Here is a 20123-nt window from a genome sequence, read left to right as displayed (position 1 = left end):
TGGATCTTACACTTCCCATTACGCAACTTGATAACATCGTTCTGGTAACGTCCTTAAAAAGTTTAACATGCACAGTCCTGATTCCAGAAAGGTTGGGACACTCTCTGCAACAAATTAACAGAATGTAATAACTTGCTAATCCTTTTTGACCGTATATTCAATGTTTGACCTCATCAGCTTAATTGAGTCTTGTAAATAAATGCTTATGCTCAATTTGATGCCAGCAACACATTTCAAACAAGTTGGGACAGGAGCAACAAAAGACTGGGAACATTTTGGAATGCTTCAAAAACATCTGTTTGGATCACTTCACAGGTAAACAGGTTCATTGGTAACAGGTGAGAGTGTCATGATTGGGTATGAAAGGGGCATCCTCAAAAGCAACGAAGTTCACCACTCTATGAAACATGATTGTATAAATGATATTACTACATAGGCCTGATAACTAATGTTGTTTTTTAAAATTGGTAGAATTCCCCTTATATACTATATATTCTGGTAAACAAGACACCACAACTCCCATCTTTAGATGTTTATTTCTGATATCATCATCAAAATTTTTACAAAACATTTTCTGACAATAATATACTCAAAGAAGAGCCATATTTTTGCGCTTGGACCAGGTCTCCACAAAAATGCTTTAGGTCTGAATACAGTAAAAAGAACCAAAATCCAAATAAGAAAAAAAAAAATCAACAACAAACCAACTACCAAAGAAAACAATGCAGCGCATATTTACACCCTACAGAAGTCAGTGCTATCTGTAGGAAATGGATGAAAGGGAGAAGGACAGCGGGGATCCCCTGGTTTATGTGGAAAGCGTTTAAGAGGCAGCAATTTGATTTGAGCCTGCAAGGAACCAAGGACTAATTCTGATATTGCTTTCTATCAGTTTCTCTCTGCTTTCTCTCTCACTGCATGCTCAAGTCAACTACAGGAGCAGAATGCAGGCCATTTAAATAATAAAAAAAAACCTTTCTTTTTTTCAGTGCTCACATTAAATCCAATTAGGGGCGTAAACGGGCTTTGTCAGACAAACGAAAAAGTGTGTTTCCCTGACAGAGGTTAATGATCATGCCTTCCCTTTTTGTGTCCCCTCTGACATGAGCAATGGCAGAAAAACAGAGTCAGGACAATGCCGGTCAGAGGTTAAAGACTTCCTGCTAATGTGAAACAGCATGGAACAATAACAATCAATGGGGACCGGGCTGGCCTGAACATCAGTAATGGTGACGTTGGTTCAGAGGAGGTAGAGGAGTAGGTGCTGCTATAGATACACACATACACACACACGCACACGCACACGCGCACACACACACACACACACACACACACACACACACACACACACACAGGCCATCTGGGTACATGCAGGGTAGCTAACTCACTAGCAATGCTTCCAGTCTGTCTTTATGCCTTGCATGACAAAGTTATTAATTCTTACCACTTTGCAGTCTGCACACACAGTAATGACACACTAACGAAAATAGAAACTCAAATTTGGAATCTGGACGTGGCAGATGGGGAGCTTTTTTTCTTTTTTTCTGCTCATTCCCCCTATCTGTGTGTATACGTACTGACTCTCTGGAGTCATGACTGTGTGCTCTATGGGTATGCCCCAGCGCTGCCTGCGGGTAAGACACAGATGTATGGCGGAGGAAGAAAAGCTGCAACTCCACGTCTGGCTCAGAATTCATTTTTCAAATCTATTTATCAGGTAATGGATTAGAGCCTACTGAACCATCACCGATGGCCTTGGGTGAACTGCAATGAATGGGAGCGTCAAAAGCTGGAGTACTTTATTATCATTCATCAAGGCGTTGCCTGTGTTTGTCGGTTTCTCCATTTGTGTGGATGCATTTATGTGTAGATTGTTCTGCAGTTAAATGCAGACACTTTAAAATGGATGCTTAATGTAAATTATGAATTCAGTTCAAACAACAGATGAGTGTGTTTATCTTTGAATGGGAGCATGCATAATACATACAGTTTAGAAGATGCAACTTGATTTGAGTATGCCTCTTGTTTCATCTGTGTCATATGTAGCTCTACAGATTACTTGTGTGTGACTTGCGTGTGTTTGAGCTTGGCCGAAGCAGTTTGTGTCATTTCTTACAGTGGCAATAAAGCTGACTGGGGCATTCAGAAACATCACAAAGCTTTTATTGTAACAGAATAAAATGTTGTTGCACTTACCATTTGTCCTTCTATATCCTCCCTATTGTACAGCATCTTTGGCTCCCCCCTCCCGTCACCTCTGCTTCCCCCCTCCCCGAGGAGATTTGCATTTAGCTTTTCCTTTGCGCATTAACACTGAAATATGAAAGTTTTCACTGCAATTCTTCAGACCTTTATTCACCCCACCCAAAGCAAAAAGGAAAAGAGGGGGAAGATAAAAAAAAAAAAAAAGAGAGAAATGTTCCCAGTGGGGACTTGAGCCCAAACTCAAAGAGTGAAGGAGGGTGGGGAGCTCAGGGTGTACAAAACCATAAACAAACAAAGCAGAAGAGAAAATAAAGCCTGTTGGCATTGTGGGGCTAGCACAGACGGCCGTTCACGGAGTTCAGCTCAAACATGCATCATTAGCATGCAGCGCCTGTGCTTCCAGCTCTCTAATGGCAAAAGAAATGGACAAAAGACTAAATAATTACTGGCAGCAGGATTCAAACATTCCGCTGAACATATCGGATTTTATCAGGGAGGTAGTCATGATTAATCAATCACTTATTAGTAGCTGATTTAATTGTGAACATACAAAGATTTTATTAGCATTTTCTAATTACACATGAAGGGCAAAATAGCTTTGATCATTGTGTTTAGACTGAATTGAACCATTATCACTGTTCTGAAAACAGAAGTAATTACTTCATATGGGGTGCTGGGCTTCAGCAGGAGACTATTAAAGGGAAAGTCTGTCCCAGGAGTGAGTGCCCAACACAGGCCTCTTTCCTGTTTAACGGCCTGTATAGTGCCAGGGAATTCTACCTTGGGCAAGACAGAGGCATGAATGGGTCAGCAAACAAGTGGCTTTAAAAACAGTGAAGTTGTCCATGACACGTGATGCTGGTTCTAGGACACTCCAGACAGAAAATATCTCCCATACTGTTTGTCTCTGGTTCAGCGCTCCTCCCTAACTGGACATACTTTCCCAAAATATCGGCATGCGGACAGAAATAGAACATCATTAAACAGGTTCACCCGAGTCACCAAGAGGCAGACATGAAATTCAGGCCAAGGAGTTAGCAGGGGTGATATAGAGCAAGGCAAGACAATACATGGATAGAATTGAGAGAGCTCCCATTATAAAGACATTGGCACAGCTGCTATTACAAAGTAAACTCCACCAGCACTATTAAGCAACCGTACTGAGCGAATCAACTGCTTTTTATGCATTGTCCTGTACACGAAGGGGGCTAAACCCTTCTTAGTCATGAAACCATGAAAACTTTTGGGTCGCTTGTTGTTTTGGGGCTGGTTTTTGGTAAAACATTTAACAAAATAATGGCACATCATAAAGAACATCCTTCACAAGTTAAACTCTTGGTATAAAGAATAGCACACTTCTTCTCCCCGAGTAGACCTTGAAATGGCAGATGGTGTTAGAACTCTTCAACAAGAGGAGCACATTGGGATGTCACTAACGACACGTCGTACAGCCACCTCCTGCAAGATGAAACATGTCTGAAGTCAGAACAGAAAATATGGACCTCTCTGACGTTTGACGCTTGAAGTGCATCACAACAATAGGGCTCCCGATCTTCCCTTCTTCATGTGATTGAGTGAAATGACTGGATTTGAGAAATAATCTCAGGAACATAATTTGTGTGTAATGGTAGAGTGGTGAAGGGAGCAGATAGAAAAATATTTATCATTGAAACAACAGGAGCGTTTCAGTAGGAACCTCTTCACCGAGTCATCTTGGCAACAGATTCCCACTGGAAAGTGAATAAGGCTCCTCTTCTGTTCACAAGCAGTTTGTGTTTCAGAAGAAGTCAAGTTCATACTTTTTTTTTTTCAACTTTAAAGATTCACTATTTACACGATAAATAAGTTCTATTCGATTTTGTCCTTTGATTAGTCTTATAGAATTTCTTGACATCATCTTTGAACACCTCAAAAACTGTCTCTTATGCTCCGAGCCAAAACGACAAAATAACAGAACAAAACAAAAAGAAAGGAATTCCCTATTTTTCTCTTATCTTGAGGATACACCCACTCTTGTGGGAAATTTTGGCCCCTCGCAGTTTCATCTGATAATCAATCAGCTGTGCTGTGGGTGGACCAAGCACAGTTTCCACAACTCCCGAGAGTATGACCACTGACATGTAGAAAACAACCCCAGTGCACTGCTTGGATTAAGCCGGAGGTGATATCTGAAAGGCCATCGCAGCCGTATCTGAAGTCCTCATCAGCTCCATAAGTCAGTGAGTAGCAGTGCTTGACGCGGTGGCCAAAGGGTTACTGAGTGCAATAAAGTCCTGCACTGCAGACACGCTTTCTGGAAAAAAAAACAGGGAGATGTCAGGCAATATTCCCAGTACAGCCCATGGGTTCATACGCAGGTGAAAGAGAAGTCAACGTGCTGGTTCAACATGTCCCCACTAGGCACTGTTGTTCTCTGCGGTGGAGGAGAAACGGGAGCACATGGCCAGAGCTTTACCAACCCAGCAAGACGGTGCTCTTCAAATTATCCAGAGTGATGAAAGTCAAACATTGACTCAACAATGTTTCAAATGACTGTTTGGGGCAGTGAGAGTGGTTCGACCTTCAGTAAAGTGGAGACCTTTTTTAATAATATGTACAATACTTTGCATTCAAATGTACTTATTTTACCACATAAATTCCCCATGATTACCTCTTTAAAGCATAGTGAATCATTCAGCTGGGATATGATCATATACAAAGACCTGCCATTCTGCTGTGAAAAGGGCCCCTGTATGTCAAAGAAACGTGTGGAACATATCACATCTCCTTTAAAAGTGTTTCTGTGTTCATCACTGAGATCACGGATAGCAAATGAACTGACGTTGGGAGGACCAGGTAAAATACATCATGATGATAAATAGCTTTGAAATTTTAGTTTCACTACTACTTCACATGTACGTATCGCATGGTTACTCTGCTAATCTGTAAAGACAAGCCCAGTTCATCTGAAACCATCAGGGGATTTGGTTGTATTTATGAATGTGAACTGGCAGAGGCTAGTTTAGTAGACCAACTGGCATTTTAAGAATGCCCTCAGCTAAAGCAGCTTATGTGCATTAAAAGAAAAAAAAATATAACTCTTTGGTTTGACATGCACATTATAATGGAATTCAGCAAGAGATCCCACATCTAAAGAAACAAAAGAAAGTTAAACAAAAGAAAGAGAAATTCAATATAGTTACTTGTATTGAGAAAATGACTCATTTTTATGAAATGATGATATGGATTTGCTTTTGTTAGCAACTACAGACTAGATATTTTAATAATAATCACAGTAAGAAGCCCATTGCTCTTCACGTGATGTTCAGCTCCGTCTCTTGAATCTTTTATGTTACTGCTCTTACTTTCTATGATTGAGAACTCATGTTTATTGCACTTTCCCTTCCACTCCTGACTCAGTGCAAGTGGACTGTTGTTATGCTGTGAACATGTGCCCCACGATGTTGTCGGGGATATGGCAAAGACCAGATTCGGGAACAAGGTAATGCTTTTCGTCATATGCTGGATTACCTCCCATAATTCAGAAGTTAGGAGTTTTTTCTATGAGGTGCTTTGGAAAAAGAAATTAAAACGATCTGCAAGGATGTCTCCCTCTCTATATTGGTGAGACTGTGTGTTTCAGATGCCAAATCCCTTCAGGCAGAATTAGAAAATTTTATCCTCTGGTTCACATACTCATGTTCTGAAAACAAGGCCCCACTGAATAACCAGCTCGCCTGCCCCTTCATTTCAAAGTCACGGTGAATCTGAGGCCCTTGCCCCACTTCAAACAACCAGGCCTGCTAGCGTCCAAATTTGAGTGTGCCGGTGCGCTCGGCGGGAGGGAAAGGACCGCCGCTGGGACCTTCAGGCGGTGGTCTGAGGGTTGCTGGAGGAGAGCACGGCCCTGGCACAGGGGCACCTATGCTGGCAGCTGAGGGCACGGCAGGCAGCGCCACTGTCTGTATAGTGCCCCTATCACACGGCCCCAGGTCCTCCAGGCCCTCCAGGCCCTGTGGGGGTCCCTCATAGCCCATGTTGAGCCGCAGGGGCTGATGGGCCTGGCAGTAGTCTACGATAGGCTGTTCATAGCGGTAGAAGGTCAGCGCACCCAACTGGTGGGGGACCTGTTCAGACAGAGTATAGAGGAAAAGATAGATGGAGAATGTGAGGTAGATGACACGTGCAGGATTGGACAAGAGTGAAGATAAAAAAGAAAGGAGAGGAGAGAACAAAAGGTGACAGAGAGAAAAAAAAACGTTAGAGATTGAATTTCACTGCAAACTGTGTCCATCAGATATACCAACAACAGATAGTTAAAGGATGTTTATTGATGTCCCCACACACCCGAAAGCTGTTTCCTTCCACAAGAGGATGCTATCACAAAAAAAGGCTTTCTGCTTTTCACCCCAATTCAATTAAGGTATTTAATTTGTGGTTGCCATGGTATCAACAAATTGTATTTGAGAAGCTGAAAAGCAAAACTGACCAGAAACAGTGTGTTATAATAATCCAATAGTCCTGCAGTTTTTATTGGGACCATTTATTGCAGTGTAGCTCCAGTTGCTGTTATTTATTATGTATTAGTGGACCGACCTTTTCAGATAAAGAATAATTAATTGCTGTTTAGAAAAAAAAAAAAAAAAAGCCCGACATAAACTGCAGCTACGGCAGCCACAGCTGTTTACTTTTCAAATAAAGAAAACATACTTTTGAATTACGTTTCATTTTTCCAATGCAGTTAATTTGTCACACAACATTTCATTGTGCCTGTGTGACTCCAAGCCTACAGCACAGTTAGTTTGGCAGCTCACTGCTGGCCCTCTGTAATCATCCTCACATGGTGACCACCTGAGCCTCCAGCTTTCCAAAACCCATTTGCTGCAAACACCCTCCAAAATGTGTGCTTCGAAGCATCTGCGACAACTGCTTTTTACAGATGTGTGAAGCATTTGATGAAGTCTGAGTATCCTTCCTGCCCACGACTTGCACTGCAATGCTGAGTGTGACTGTCAGAAGAATGTGTTTTGCATGTTTAGATAGGCATGCATGTGTGAATGACACACAAAGCAGGCTACACACGACAAAACCACAGAGGCTTTTGTGCTCAACCTTTGGTATAAGAGCTGGAGTAAACAGGCCTCTCTCCAGTGCCATGTCACATACTATGTCTGCTGTGTCACAGCCAGGAGCACACATCACATCTGGCTATGTGTCTGGTTTTGTGCTGCCTCTCCCCCAAACCTTAAAACGGCGCCAAACAAACAGATGAGACTCTCGTGACACCCTGTCTCCCTAACTTTAAATCACACACTTATTCGCCTTAAAAAGGAGGCCAATTAAGAGATTTTTAACATGCCGTGAAAACAGCAGGGTAAGATGGCAGCTGACCTGGATTAAACACCGCAGCCTGGCAGAGCGACAGATCATCAGATCAGTTCACACAGGCGACAAGAAACACACAACAACAGCAGGAGCTATGACACCAACACGGGAGACATGAATAATACAACCCCTGACTCTTGAGGAGGTGTTGGAAGCGGAGCAAGTGTCACAACTGCACCATCTTTCATGCACATCCTTGACATTTTATTTTTAACCATAACTGATGATGGTAACCAGATCTTGAGAGTGCTCGACAAAGTACAATACAGATCCACTTTTCCAAAAATCCCCCAAAATCCATTACACTTACAAAAGACATACTTTTCCCACATATCCATGTAGGTATCAAGTTATGTAGATAGTTGTGGTGTTGAGGGCCAAGATTTTCATATATCTTCCTCTGTCTTCTGTTGTGCTGTCCCTCACATGTAATTAAGGTGAATCTCGTTCCTCCAAAGCATTAAAACACAACATTCACCAGAAAGAATCTTCTTGTTGATTTTGAGAAAATATTCTTCTCAATGTGGTGAACTGACCCTTTAAATGAAAGTGCAAGAGAAACGGGAGCAAATAGGATGCAAATGATGCTCTACAAGTGATCCTAAATAAATAAAGTGGATATAGAAATAAGAGTCTTCAGCACCAGTAACCTAAAAAAATGCCCCAAATGTCCTTGTGCATTTATTAAAAGGATCAGATATAGTACTTGTGATTGGACGAATCGAGGGAACATAAGATAATTTAGCAGATTTTATTTTTATATTTTTTAAAGAGGACTGTCTGTGTCAATGAAATGCAGATATATTCTGGATGGAAAGGGGGCTGGTGTGTGTTTGTGTGTGTGTGTGAGTGTGTGAGCACAGATTTCAAAGTCAAATGGAAACAGTCCGAGCTAACGCAGCTTGGCAGCCCAGGAATTATCTTGAACCATGGGGCTAAGATAAAGCAACTCTGAGAGCATTAACACCAGTTCTGTTTTAGATAAAAATAGTCTTATTTGTAGCCTCGAGCTTTACTGTAACACACTTCCATGATTCAGTGCAACATTTAGCAATTGCACAAAGTAGTAGTCATGTATTCATATATAAAGCAGCTACTGAGAGCATGTTTGTCTGGTCTAGTGTTAATACAGGTTGCAGTATTTTCAGAAAATCCCCCTTCAGTCCTCCAGCCTTGCCTTTTTTCAGCTACATTTATGCACCTCCAGAACTACCACCTTCTTTCCGTCCATACCTCCTTCTTCCTCAAATGGACTCCATTAAGCGAGGCTGACTCATTACATTATAGGCACTCAGTGGATTACTCCCCTCATTCTCCTTTCAGTTTAAACCCTTCACCAACCCTGATGCCGCCGCCGCCGCCGCCACCACACCACCACCACCACCTCATCTCCTGCCACACACCCCAGTCCACCTCAGCTCTGCTCACGGCTCCCTGCCCAGGTCCAACGAATTAATTAACTGATATTAAGTCAAACCATTTCAGTGGATTCTGTCAAATTGTCAGGGCGTAAATCTGGCCTCGTGCGGAGCGTGTGTGAGTGTGTGTGTCTTGTATTTGTGCATGTTTGCCTGTCTGTGACTGCACTTGATAGAGGAAGGGACAGAAAAACAGAGAAAATGCCACAGACACAGCAAGATAAGAGTTTTTCTACCAGTTTGACATTCTGCCTAAAAATTTCAGCATTCGTTGCCGCTGTGAAAAAACAACAAGTGACGCTGAAAGATGCATGAATATCAAACAGCCTGACTTGGCTTGTTGGACAAAGTTGTTGACCCAAAACGCTCTTTACATCAGTTTCCGTGAACAAAAGGTGCTATTGATATTCACCGGCCATCCGTGCAGTTGCAAGGTACAGCTCGCTCATTAGGAATGCTTTCCGCCTCTCTTTGTGCCTCTCAGCATTAGGAAATTATTAATTCCTCACACTGAATAGTCTGTTGACAGTGGAGAGAGCCAAATATGCAAATGGATAACATCTGGTCAGAGTAACAAAAATACAAAATCGGCACTTAAATTTATTTTCCAAATGCTCTGGATATATGTCGTTTGGGTCCCAATGAAAAATAAGTTGGGGTTTACCTAACAGACCAAACACTGTGGAGAAGTGGAAACATCACAGGGACATCTTTTGGTTTGTGATCTCTCCACTACGAATCGAATAAAACACTTGAAAACAAATCAAGGTTCTCTTGATCCACCAATGAAATCCACCAAATCCACCAATGAAATCCTCTTCCTGCCTGCAACTTCAGTTCCCACTGGGCTACCTGCATGTAGCAGCAGCTGGTTTCTGCAGAAATTTGAGAAGAGGTCCTGTAGTCTGAATTTTGAAAAGTCACTCACCAAAAGTCAATCATTCAGATTTCAGCATCTTTGCACTGCCATACATTAGAAGTTGAATATTTAAGTGATCAGCATTCAGGAATGCCTTTTTCTAGTCTTGTACTGATGAGTGCAACCTGAGATCCTCAGGCAGGAACGCTCCCTCAATTCAGACATTCAGTGCTAAACAAGCACTCCGGTTTGTTTCTCCGGCTTAAGCACATAATTTACATATTCACCTCTGAATGGGCGTCCAATGAGGCTGCCATTATGTGGAAAAAGTGGCTCTGACATAGTATTTTGCTGGTGCTTGACAGATTTGTTAAATTACCACTGGTTGTCATGTTTCATAAGGAGTAACTGCTGTATATACCGTCCTTACTTTGAAATATCCAACATTATTTAAACAGTCCCAGATCTGTCTTTTAGGTACAGTAGGGGCTGCGCTTACCGCAAGGTGGAGCACAGAGTACAGTACAGGGAGTCATGTCACTAAGCGCCAGGTAGCATAAGGCAGGAAGGCACTGGGACATTTGAAAGGCAAAACAATGATCCAGTCTGTATGAATTATGTATTTCAGTTTAAAATAAAAGAAAGGACTGGCAATTATCTTCCTTCTGAAAAGAAGACATGTAAGAGCCAAGCGCTGAAGAAGAGCTCTTCTTGGACACATTTAGGTCATACCCATGGACAGCTGGCATCTCGAGGGTACATTGAAAGGTCACCAGCAAACAAGGTTAGAGTTGAAATTGATTGAATTCACAATCTGAGCAAGGTGCAATACTCAGTGTCACGCTACCGTTAGATTTGTCATCTCCTTTGGAAACAAACGGCTCATGGACAAAGCAGCTCTGTTCCTGTTCATGTGCATTGTGTGTGTGACAGCCTTAATCAGTGCAGGTGCATCCTGTATTTTGTATCATTGTATATTATCTTATCATTGCATACTGCAGCTTCTACCTGTCAGAACACATTTGCATGAAGAAAACAAAAGTCGTCTGAACTCCACAAGCTGCACTGCTGGATGAGTTTTGCTCCTTTGGATCTCTGCCACGGGTACCTGCATGTGCTTCAAGTGACAATGACTGGCATCCTGCCTCTTCCTGGACCTTTATCTCTGTACGCCTGAACACACAAGGGTGGCCAAAGCTTTCAAACAACCTGCCAAAGGACATTAAGCCAATCAGGCCAGAGTAGTGTTGGACAAGTTACTTAAAAAATGTAATGTATTACATATTACCAGTTACTTTCATTTGAAAGTAATGTTTCTGTCTAGTATTAATAATAGCTCTACAATATAATATACTACTATAACAATCGCTACTATAGCCTCGGCATAACCTGGTCTCTGTGGTAAGGTTAGCTTGCCTTATGATGGTTTTTACAGGTATTTTGCTGACAAGCTGTATCAGATGCATATCTCACGCAACAGATACTCTCTCATTTTAATCCATGCAACTGTCTGAAGCAGCTCCATGCAGGCTCACATTTCCGCTCTGTATCACGGGTCTAACCACGACTCGCAGCATTTATTTACACATCAAGTTTGTTTTTTCGGCAAACATGCATAGATGGAAGGTTGATGCCCAATAAAAAGGCGCTGAATAAACATATGTATCTACATTTTGCACCCTGGGAGGAACAGCTCGTGCAGAGCAATAATAATTAAACAGAAATCTTGTTAGTAATGCCAGATATTACTTTGCTAATGTATCTCCCCCAACACTTAGCCAGAGTTATCTTTTAAATCTTAAACTGTCTTATCTGAGGCACTTTTGATGCTTTTTATTTTATGGCTTTCTTTTCTTGCATGTGTCAGTATCAGCTGTGTTACATTTGTTGCGAGGAAAATTTGGTGCTGTTCAATTAAGTTGCTGTTATTCTATTGTTAGCATGTTTTTTCTGTTAATGGCACCACTGTGCACAAACACAAACACACCTAATAACCCGACAATGCAAAAACCTGACCAAAGAATTGCAAAAGATTTCCTTCATCCATCTGTGGATGCTTAGTTTTGACAGCACCTTCTCGCAACAGCTCTAATTTGTTAGAGGAGTACCTTAAAAAGCCCCAGATCCCATAAATTCATTTTTACAGTATTCCAGCGGTGCTCAGAAGTTGTGTTTCTTTTTGCATTCACACTTTTATGAGCAGCTAAGGAGGCAGTAACTGTGCCACAGGCAGACAATGTTAATGCCTCCCTGGGCTTTAGGAGTATTATGGTTCAAAAGTCTGCTGCTCTCCCAGCCAAACATTTTGATCCTCTCAAGTCACCGTATTGTGGCACACACGACCATAACAACATGAAGAGGAGCTGCACCGGACCCCCACTGAAATGTTGCTTGGGCTGTTACTTTTCTTATATTTTCATTAATGTTTCATTTTTCTGTCTGTAAGCTCTTGAATTCTGTTGGATATTGCATCATTTGGAGTGGGAAGTTCATTTTTTGTCTCCCTTTGTGGATATCACACTGAGTTTTCCAGAAATATAACAGATCTTATTTCTTTTTTTTTCATATATTATGAAATAACCCTATTGTTACTGACTACTGCTATTTTTCTCTAATGTTTATATATGCTTGTCTACACTGCGTTATTACTCCAACTAAAAACGATTTGTAGGCTCACTATTCATCTTTGGAAATCACTGAAACAAACTACGGCCAATTCACTGAAAATAACTGTTTAATTACTCTATTCTCTGCCTGTTTCTTCTCCCTCTAGTCCTCTTTGTAGAAGTCTAGAGATAAATTACCATAATTCATTTTGGTCCATCTATATTTAAAGTGGGCTGTGATACATATTTGATGTAAAGGTCCAGTGTTTATACTGCTGAAACTCTTTCAGTATAACCATGTCCCACAGTTCTGTGTTGTTGTACAAAGTACTTACTGCCACTGAGAATAAATCGCAGCTCGGAGAGAGCTCTGTGTTTTTTCATACGTTTGCCGCCCACTGCAACATTGTTTCCTTTGCCATTATATTATATTAGATTTGATTAGCACTGAGAACACGAAATGCATCTAACCAGAAGTGCAAAAAAGCAGTACAGTGCAGAGCAATGTGTGGAGATATTTAAATAGCAGTGAGGCATTTCAGTGAATACGCTAAAAAGGTACAATGTTAACATTACTAATAGTTAATATTAGTATTAACAGCACAAAAACACATACAGCATGTGCAGCAGTTACAGCAGGTAATTACAGGTGTAAGTGTAAATATACAGTGCAGGTGTAAGGATGAGGAATGGTAATAAAGGGTCAAACAGGGTGAGAGGTCCCTGTTGATGCTGCACAGCCTCCTCAGACAAAGCTTGCACTGGGCAGCCACCATTTTGGCTTATCTTTACTTTAACTGTCATATTACTGAAAGCTGTAGAAAGCAAAAGTTGAACCACATGTCGATACCAGCGCCACAGTATTGGACATAATGAGCCTAAAGCTCCGTGTGGAGCCAGGGCGCACTTGTTTTGTGCTATACGCCATCATAGGGAAGGGAGCAATTGGAAATTTATCACAAGTTGCAGGATTTTCTGCCACTGAATCAGACTTTCACTTTCTCCAGCGCTGGCACAGCACTTAAACTAAGTGTGGAGATAAGTCTGTCTCAGTGAGACTCGGCTTTCACCACCTGAAGAAAGGTGCACAAGCATCTGCATTTATAGAACAGCCAATAGGAAATCTCTGTGTCTAAAATTACCTGTGATTGGCTGAGGCCCCCTGTTGCAGGCCAGAGTTTCAAAAGCCTGAGAACAGAACATAATGTGCAGAAGACCACTTGTATTACAATGATGCCTAAAATAACCTGCCGACCATTCACAAAGCGGGTGGGAGGAGTAATGGTGGTAATTGCAGAAGTAGTCTTAGATATAGGTAATGATGGTGGCAGTAGTAGTGGTAGTAGTAGTAGTAGTGGCAGTAGTAGTAGTAGTAGTAGTAGGGATGGATGTGGTCGTAATAGGAGTAGAGAAACTAAATCATTTTACAAGTGGGATATAATCAAGAATATAGCTTATTTGCTCATACACACAAACTTGACTGTCAACATTTAGAAATATTAAGTACAAAACTAAATAATGACAATGTTATGATGTGAAAAAGGGATTCCAAAATACGGCACTGCTCAGTATCTACGTCAGCAGGCTGCACTTCAGTAAAGCAAGAGATCAAACATGCAAAGCAACTGCAGTTCACAAAAAGCCGTAATGTTAACAGTGCATTCGCAAGGTGTGTAAATATGTACATACAGTAGACGTATTAATCAGTCCACGGGGGGCTATGCACATACAGACATCTCTCGTTCATCAGTGGTTTGTTATGTGTTGAACCAAGTATGAATCATGAACCTACAAATTAACTCTAAAAACCCTCCATTAATTGAAACAACTAAGCCATAATCATGTGCCCTCTGCAAACGGTGTCTGTGCACGCGCGGGGGCTGCCTGTGCATGTGGTTGTTCGCACGTGTGTTTGTGCGTGACTGTGCATCCCCGTGTGGGCGAGTGTTGTCTTTCAAATGTACGCTGCTCCAGCATGCGGGGGTAGTCAGCACAGATGTTGCTAGGCGGGCATCAATGACACGGAGCCCACCAGTCAGGATTTCAGCAGAGCAGTGTGCATGGATGTGTCTGAGAGGGTGTGAAGCTAAACACCATCAGTTTGTTTTCAGACAGCACATCCCGAGAGGAAGACTTCCCAGCTGCATGGGTAAGTGTGTGTAATAGACTTATGCGTGTGTAGTAGCACACATCTGCCTATGTGTTAGCATCTGTGGTAATTAACATAATCGAAGGCTCCATGTAAGACTGTTGGTGCTGGGAAATCAGCATTTCCTCACAAGAGCATCCTCTTTTAAGATAAATCGAAGGAAGAAAATACCAAGGAATCACTTGCTCTCCAGAGACGCCCTACTGACTAAATAACGGCCACTTTCAAGCGGTCAAATCAAGCCTGATCAAATCTTTCCTGAAACTATACCCTGCCATTATGTTCCATTTGACCTGGAAATTTGTCACATTACAGAAGCTAAAGATGCCCTGACTGCTGTTTTACTGTGTCTTTAAGACCAGCTCCCATTGACTGGGATGAAAGAGGCCTCCCAGGACTGTACTAGTGGAAGAGTCATAAAGGGTCAGTTAACTTCAGAGGCAGAATGTACAACCTTGACATTCCCTCGTAGTGCTCAGTGTGAAAATGAGCCCACATGTCCACATTTTAAACTAATTGATTCTCTAAACAAGCCGTTAGCCTCCCACTAATTCCTTAATGACTGGAGGTCCCTTTATGTGCAGTGACTCTTGATTACAGGTCTCTGGCACAACACACACACACACACACACACACACACACACTGACACACACAGACAGATACACCCTAACAAATACATGTAGGACTCAATTCAGAAAGGCGCTTTAAAGCGAGGGAAAGTGAGAGAGAAAATAGGGGGAAGACAGAGAAGGAGAGAGCAGGATCCAGGCCCCCTTCACGCACCAATGAGTGCCCACCGTCGGCTCTTCACAACCTCCTCCCACTCTACGGTATGTACAGTAAAGGAGCTTCTGCAGACCACAGCAAATGGGCCATGAAATGTTACTCAATGCTCAACACGTTCCTCTGCCCGGTTTGCTTTCACACACACACACACACACACACACACACAAGCACATCCAGCACAACATGCAATTACCACAACTAATGAAGGCGGGGGCTGAGAATCTGTGGAACAACGGAAATGAGACAGAAAGCTTGCAGTGTACAGTATGTGCTCACTGCTGGAAAGGTTTGTTTCAGAGCCTCACGTTGTCTCACTTCTGTCAGTGCAGATTAAGGCTGCAGCTCGTGATTATTATCGTTGTTCATTATTTTTTTTGCCATCATTTGTTTACTCCTAAATGTCAGAAAACTGTGGACAAATGCCATCACAATGTCTGACAGCGTCACGTCTTCAAACAGCTTCTTTTGTTCAACAGTTCAAAACCCAAAGATATTCATCTGGTTGATATGAAGCCGCAGAAAAATCAGCAAATTCTCACATTGGAGAACCTGGAAGCAGCAAATGTTCCGCATTATTTTGTTTTGCATTGTAGATTAATTAGCTGTCAACCGATTAATCAACTAAATGAATACTCAAGCAATCGTCTGAGCCAAGGGGGTTAGGACTTTTACTGCCCTGGGCTTTACCTCTCAGGCTACATTCAGTATGATCATATTTACTGTGTTCCTGCAGACGAACTTAGGGGGAAAAAAAGCTTTCTTATAATCATCATTATGACTAAATGATTATTCATGGGTGTTTCATTTATTAGTTGCCATCACAAAGTGACACAGTACAGTAATTTTTAATCCAAACTCAATCTGAACACCTATCAGTGACATTACATGCGGGTGGTGCTTTACACAGTGACCTTGCACACCTAACACCATATATGTCCTTTTATTTTTATGTTATCCATATACATGCAAATGATCAATGTCAGGGCACGCTGATGTTATTTAATGGCTTCACAAACAAATTTAAATTGCCTCCAGCTCCACTTATACAATAAATCACCTGCACCCGCTGCCGAGTGCCCAAATGAAGGCAGAATGACGGGTTGTGTCAAAGGAGAACAATTTGTAGTTTCATTTCTGCTGTCCTATATTGAATTCAAAGTTCCCAAATCCCTTGGCTGGCGATGTCTTGCATTATGTGCTGCTTCCAGTCGTGGCGGCACTGGCAGTGTGTCTGAGTAATGAGCATGACCCAACATAAACGCTGTGCGGCCAACTTGGCTCTACACTGGGAGCGTCAGTCGCACTTTAATCAGGGATATTGGGGAGGAGTGTGCCTGGGAAGGCAGGCCGAGGCTTTTAAAGACCCGACTAATAAGACATGTCAAAGGGAGCTGGGCCGCGGCCAGAACTGATATGCAGACTTTCTATCTGCTTCCCATCCTGACTCACCATGCACCGCCTCAACAGCATTCGGACACAGATGGCCTTTTAACAAAGCTAGATATTTACTGATACAAACAAACAACGCGAAGCATCTCGAAGCAGCATGTGGCCTTCGTGGTTAGTCATTTTCTGCCACTCTCCCTTGGCTCTTCTCAGATTTTTTACCCTTGTCGGACTGTTTTAAAAGCTGAGATAAGGTCAGGAACAGAAGTTTTTTTTCCCCCCCTAACTTTTTTTAATAGTTCAGCTCTTGAAATGAACACTTTCTGTCTCCTAATGAAATGTGTGAAATACCAGTTTGTTTACTGCTTGGCAAAACGCTTCTCACTTGCTCCTGGGTCTCTGCAGATTTGCATTACTAAGACACACACAACGAGGCACTGCGTGTGTACCTGTGCTGTTCTGTTATATAATACGTATAGTACTAATCCTCTATCTAAAGAAAAAAGATTTTTAAAATAAAAAACATTTATTTGAACCAACACTGCCGATGCTATTCAGTGGTGCAAGTGGTATTATACTTGTATGACTGACAGGCTTCTGATGAGACATTCAGATACAGTACAGCTACTATATAATGATTGTACTGGTGAAGGTATATAATTTATTTGTAATGATAACTTGCAAGCTGCTGCTAAAGGCCTTCATGTAGAGAGAGCTCATGTCTGGGAGAAAAAAATAAAATAAAATATATCGACTGTGCGCATAGTGTACATGAAAATTCTTTTGAGACAGAATCACAGCCACTAATTTAAATTAAAGCGATAACAACAACTTATTTGGCAGTAATTATGATAGATTGTGGAGTGTTGAATTAATGAGGAGGCGTATGTTTTCATCTGAAAAGGTAATTAGCCATAGGGCTTAAGTAATCGCGGGAAAATCCAGGTCGTTGCAGGCAGCCCCTGGAGGGACAGTTTTGCATACACTCGTGGCAGAGCAAATCCCTCAAGAGAGAACCTATTCACTGAGAAACCTTGACCAGACAGTTCCTTTGAGGCGAGAACATCTCTAGTCTGAATTTCAATAAGAGGCAATGCAAATGACACTAAACTCGGCAGCGCTAAGAAAGCTATTCATCTGGAATGCAGAGAATTTATGGCAAATAACCTCTTTGATCACCTTACCATTGTTTGACAAGAAGTGCAGTCTGGAGCCTGTTCCACCCCTCTTCATTTACTTTGATACAAGGAATGTAATTCTCCACCTCAGAATATAAATCCACCTGTGTCTGTTTTTCTACCTCTCTTGGATTTATCATTTGGTATTGAATTTACTGCATTGCAGCATCACCTAAATGATGTTGGAATAGAATCACATAGTCTTTATTGTATCCCATCAATCATCTACCAACACACTTTACATCTTGTCACCCCCTTCAGCTTTGATCTCCAGCTAGCTTGACCCACAGTTACTTTGCAGTGTTGCTATCTTGTATTGTGTGGCTGAATATTGTAACTGTCTTTCTGTACCTTGCACCATTTCTACCACTAAGTTCCTGCTGTATATCGTTGAGTATGTCTCTCTGCTGTAATTCTACAACTGCTACTTCTGCCCACTCTCAATGTGACACCTGCTGCATGTTTGTCATGGAAGATGGCTTCTTTTGTGGAGTTTTTTTTTTTTTTCTTTATCTGAATCCAGGGTCGAAGGATTAATGGTGCCAGATGCTCAAGATTGTAAAGCCCTTGGAGACAAACTTATGTAACAAACTGAAGCTGGTTTCACAAGGATTTTTTTAGACTGGTTCTGTAGTGTTGGGCCAGTCTTAAATTTGCTCTGAGATTAGTCTAATGCAAGTTAGACAGTTTGACAAAAATAGAGATGGACTAATTTGTAATGTGTTGTAAACATGCATCAAATCACCAGCGTCATTGTGAGCCCAACTGATGAGTTTATCAGAAGTACTCCATCAGGAAGCCACAGCACCTCGGCTCTGCCACAGGTCTGTGCGCTAATGGCAGTGTTATTGTATGACTGCATTGTGTTGCTCTCTTAACTGAAGTTTCACAGTAAAATATTCTTGTAACTGCCAGAGGGCAAACATTTTCTGCTAGGGTGAACGGAGCTGAGCAGCCTGACATGTTTGACTGTTTTTTGCTTTGTTTTGTTTCAGTGTTAATATACAGTGCCGAGAATTCATAGCAACTCAGCCCTGATGAAGATAGTCTAGAAATCTGAATTTAGATGTCTATCTGAAGTCTGAATATGAGTTTAAGTCAATAGCCAATCTTTGGACTTATGCATATGCATGCTGGACTGTAACATACAGTATTATAAGCAACTATAAATGAAGGAAAACCAAACATTTGGCTTCGTAGACAGACTGATGGCTTAATGTTATGTTAGTTTACTGTATTCCTCTACTCCTAATGCAGACTGAACACAGAGCAAAACATGTCGCTGTAAACAGAGACAAGCAAACGCTGAATGGCAGGACTGATGGCACCATAGTAAACCTTGCGAGATGCCTGTTTAGCAAATGGTAATTAAAACCGCCTGAATCCTCAAATCCCTGATAAATATTTCATCAGGTGGCTCTTGGTGATTGCTATTGTAATGGAGCAACAATATTCAAATTGCCTTTAGTGAAATTATTACAGCGCCTCTATCAGCACCCCCTCCTCCTTGTGATCCGCCCACCCACTCTCCCTCACACACACTTAAACACACAGACGGCGCAAGCCGCACACACACACACACACACACACACACACACACACACACACACACACACACGTACTGTACAGAAACATATCACATACACACACTATGAGTAATGGTGCATTTCATGCTCATACACAAACACAGATACACATTCACAGGCACTACTGGCTCGTGTTTTAGGAGTAAATGATCACATTTGTGCTGTTTTTAGCATCTTTTCAGCAACATAAAAATGTGAGCAAATTAATATTTCAATGCAACAATGAGCAACAAACATTATTTCACAATGCTTTGACAAGTTCTGCTGGATGCCATAAGAGCTGCAGTACAACACTGGTCAAAGAAAATGTTTCAATTCAACAACACAACACATTGTTTACGCACCAAAGATATGTGAAGGCATAAAAAAAATCTGCACATTATTCATTCCTTGCCGTTTACCCTATGCCTGCTGGGATGCCGCGACTACTTCTCTGACTGCATAATAAGAATCTTGTTTGAAAAATAAATGGATTAATGCACCTCACACCAATATACAATATGAACCGAGTGTCAATGGAAACAAAAACCTCAGCCATTCTGTTGTCAGTGAATCAAAGATCTCCTATTTAAGATTCAGTCTGAG

General features: G+C 41.7%; 1 protein-coding gene across 2 annotated transcripts in view; it reads right to left on the bottom strand.

Annotated features, from left to right (window-relative positions):
* Nucleotides 1–517: 517 nt before the first annotated feature.
* Nucleotides 518–20123, bottom strand: part of LOC143337776 (leucine-rich repeat transmembrane neuronal protein 4) — a 103151-nt gene continuing 83545 nt past the window's right edge. Inside the window, exon 3 of one of the 2 annotated variants that reach the window (XM_076757641.1) lies at nucleotides 518–6311. In XM_076757641.1, coding sequence (XP_076613756.1) covers nucleotides 5988–6311 — 324 coding nt within the window. In that variant the 3' untranslated portion in view covers nucleotides 518–5987. The remainder of the gene's footprint in view (nucleotides 6312–20123) is intronic. The other variant, XR_013079202.1, reaches the window with a different exon arrangement.

Source organism: Chaetodon auriga, chromosome 19, assembly GCF_051107435.1.
Source record: "Chaetodon auriga isolate fChaAug3 chromosome 19, fChaAug3.hap1, whole genome shotgun sequence".
In the NCBI taxonomy this organism is placed as follows: domain Eukaryota; kingdom Metazoa; phylum Chordata; class Actinopteri; order Chaetodontiformes; family Chaetodontidae; genus Chaetodon; species Chaetodon auriga.
Note: the sequence above shows the minus strand (reverse complement) of the source record. Positions and strands in the feature narration are given on the sequence as shown.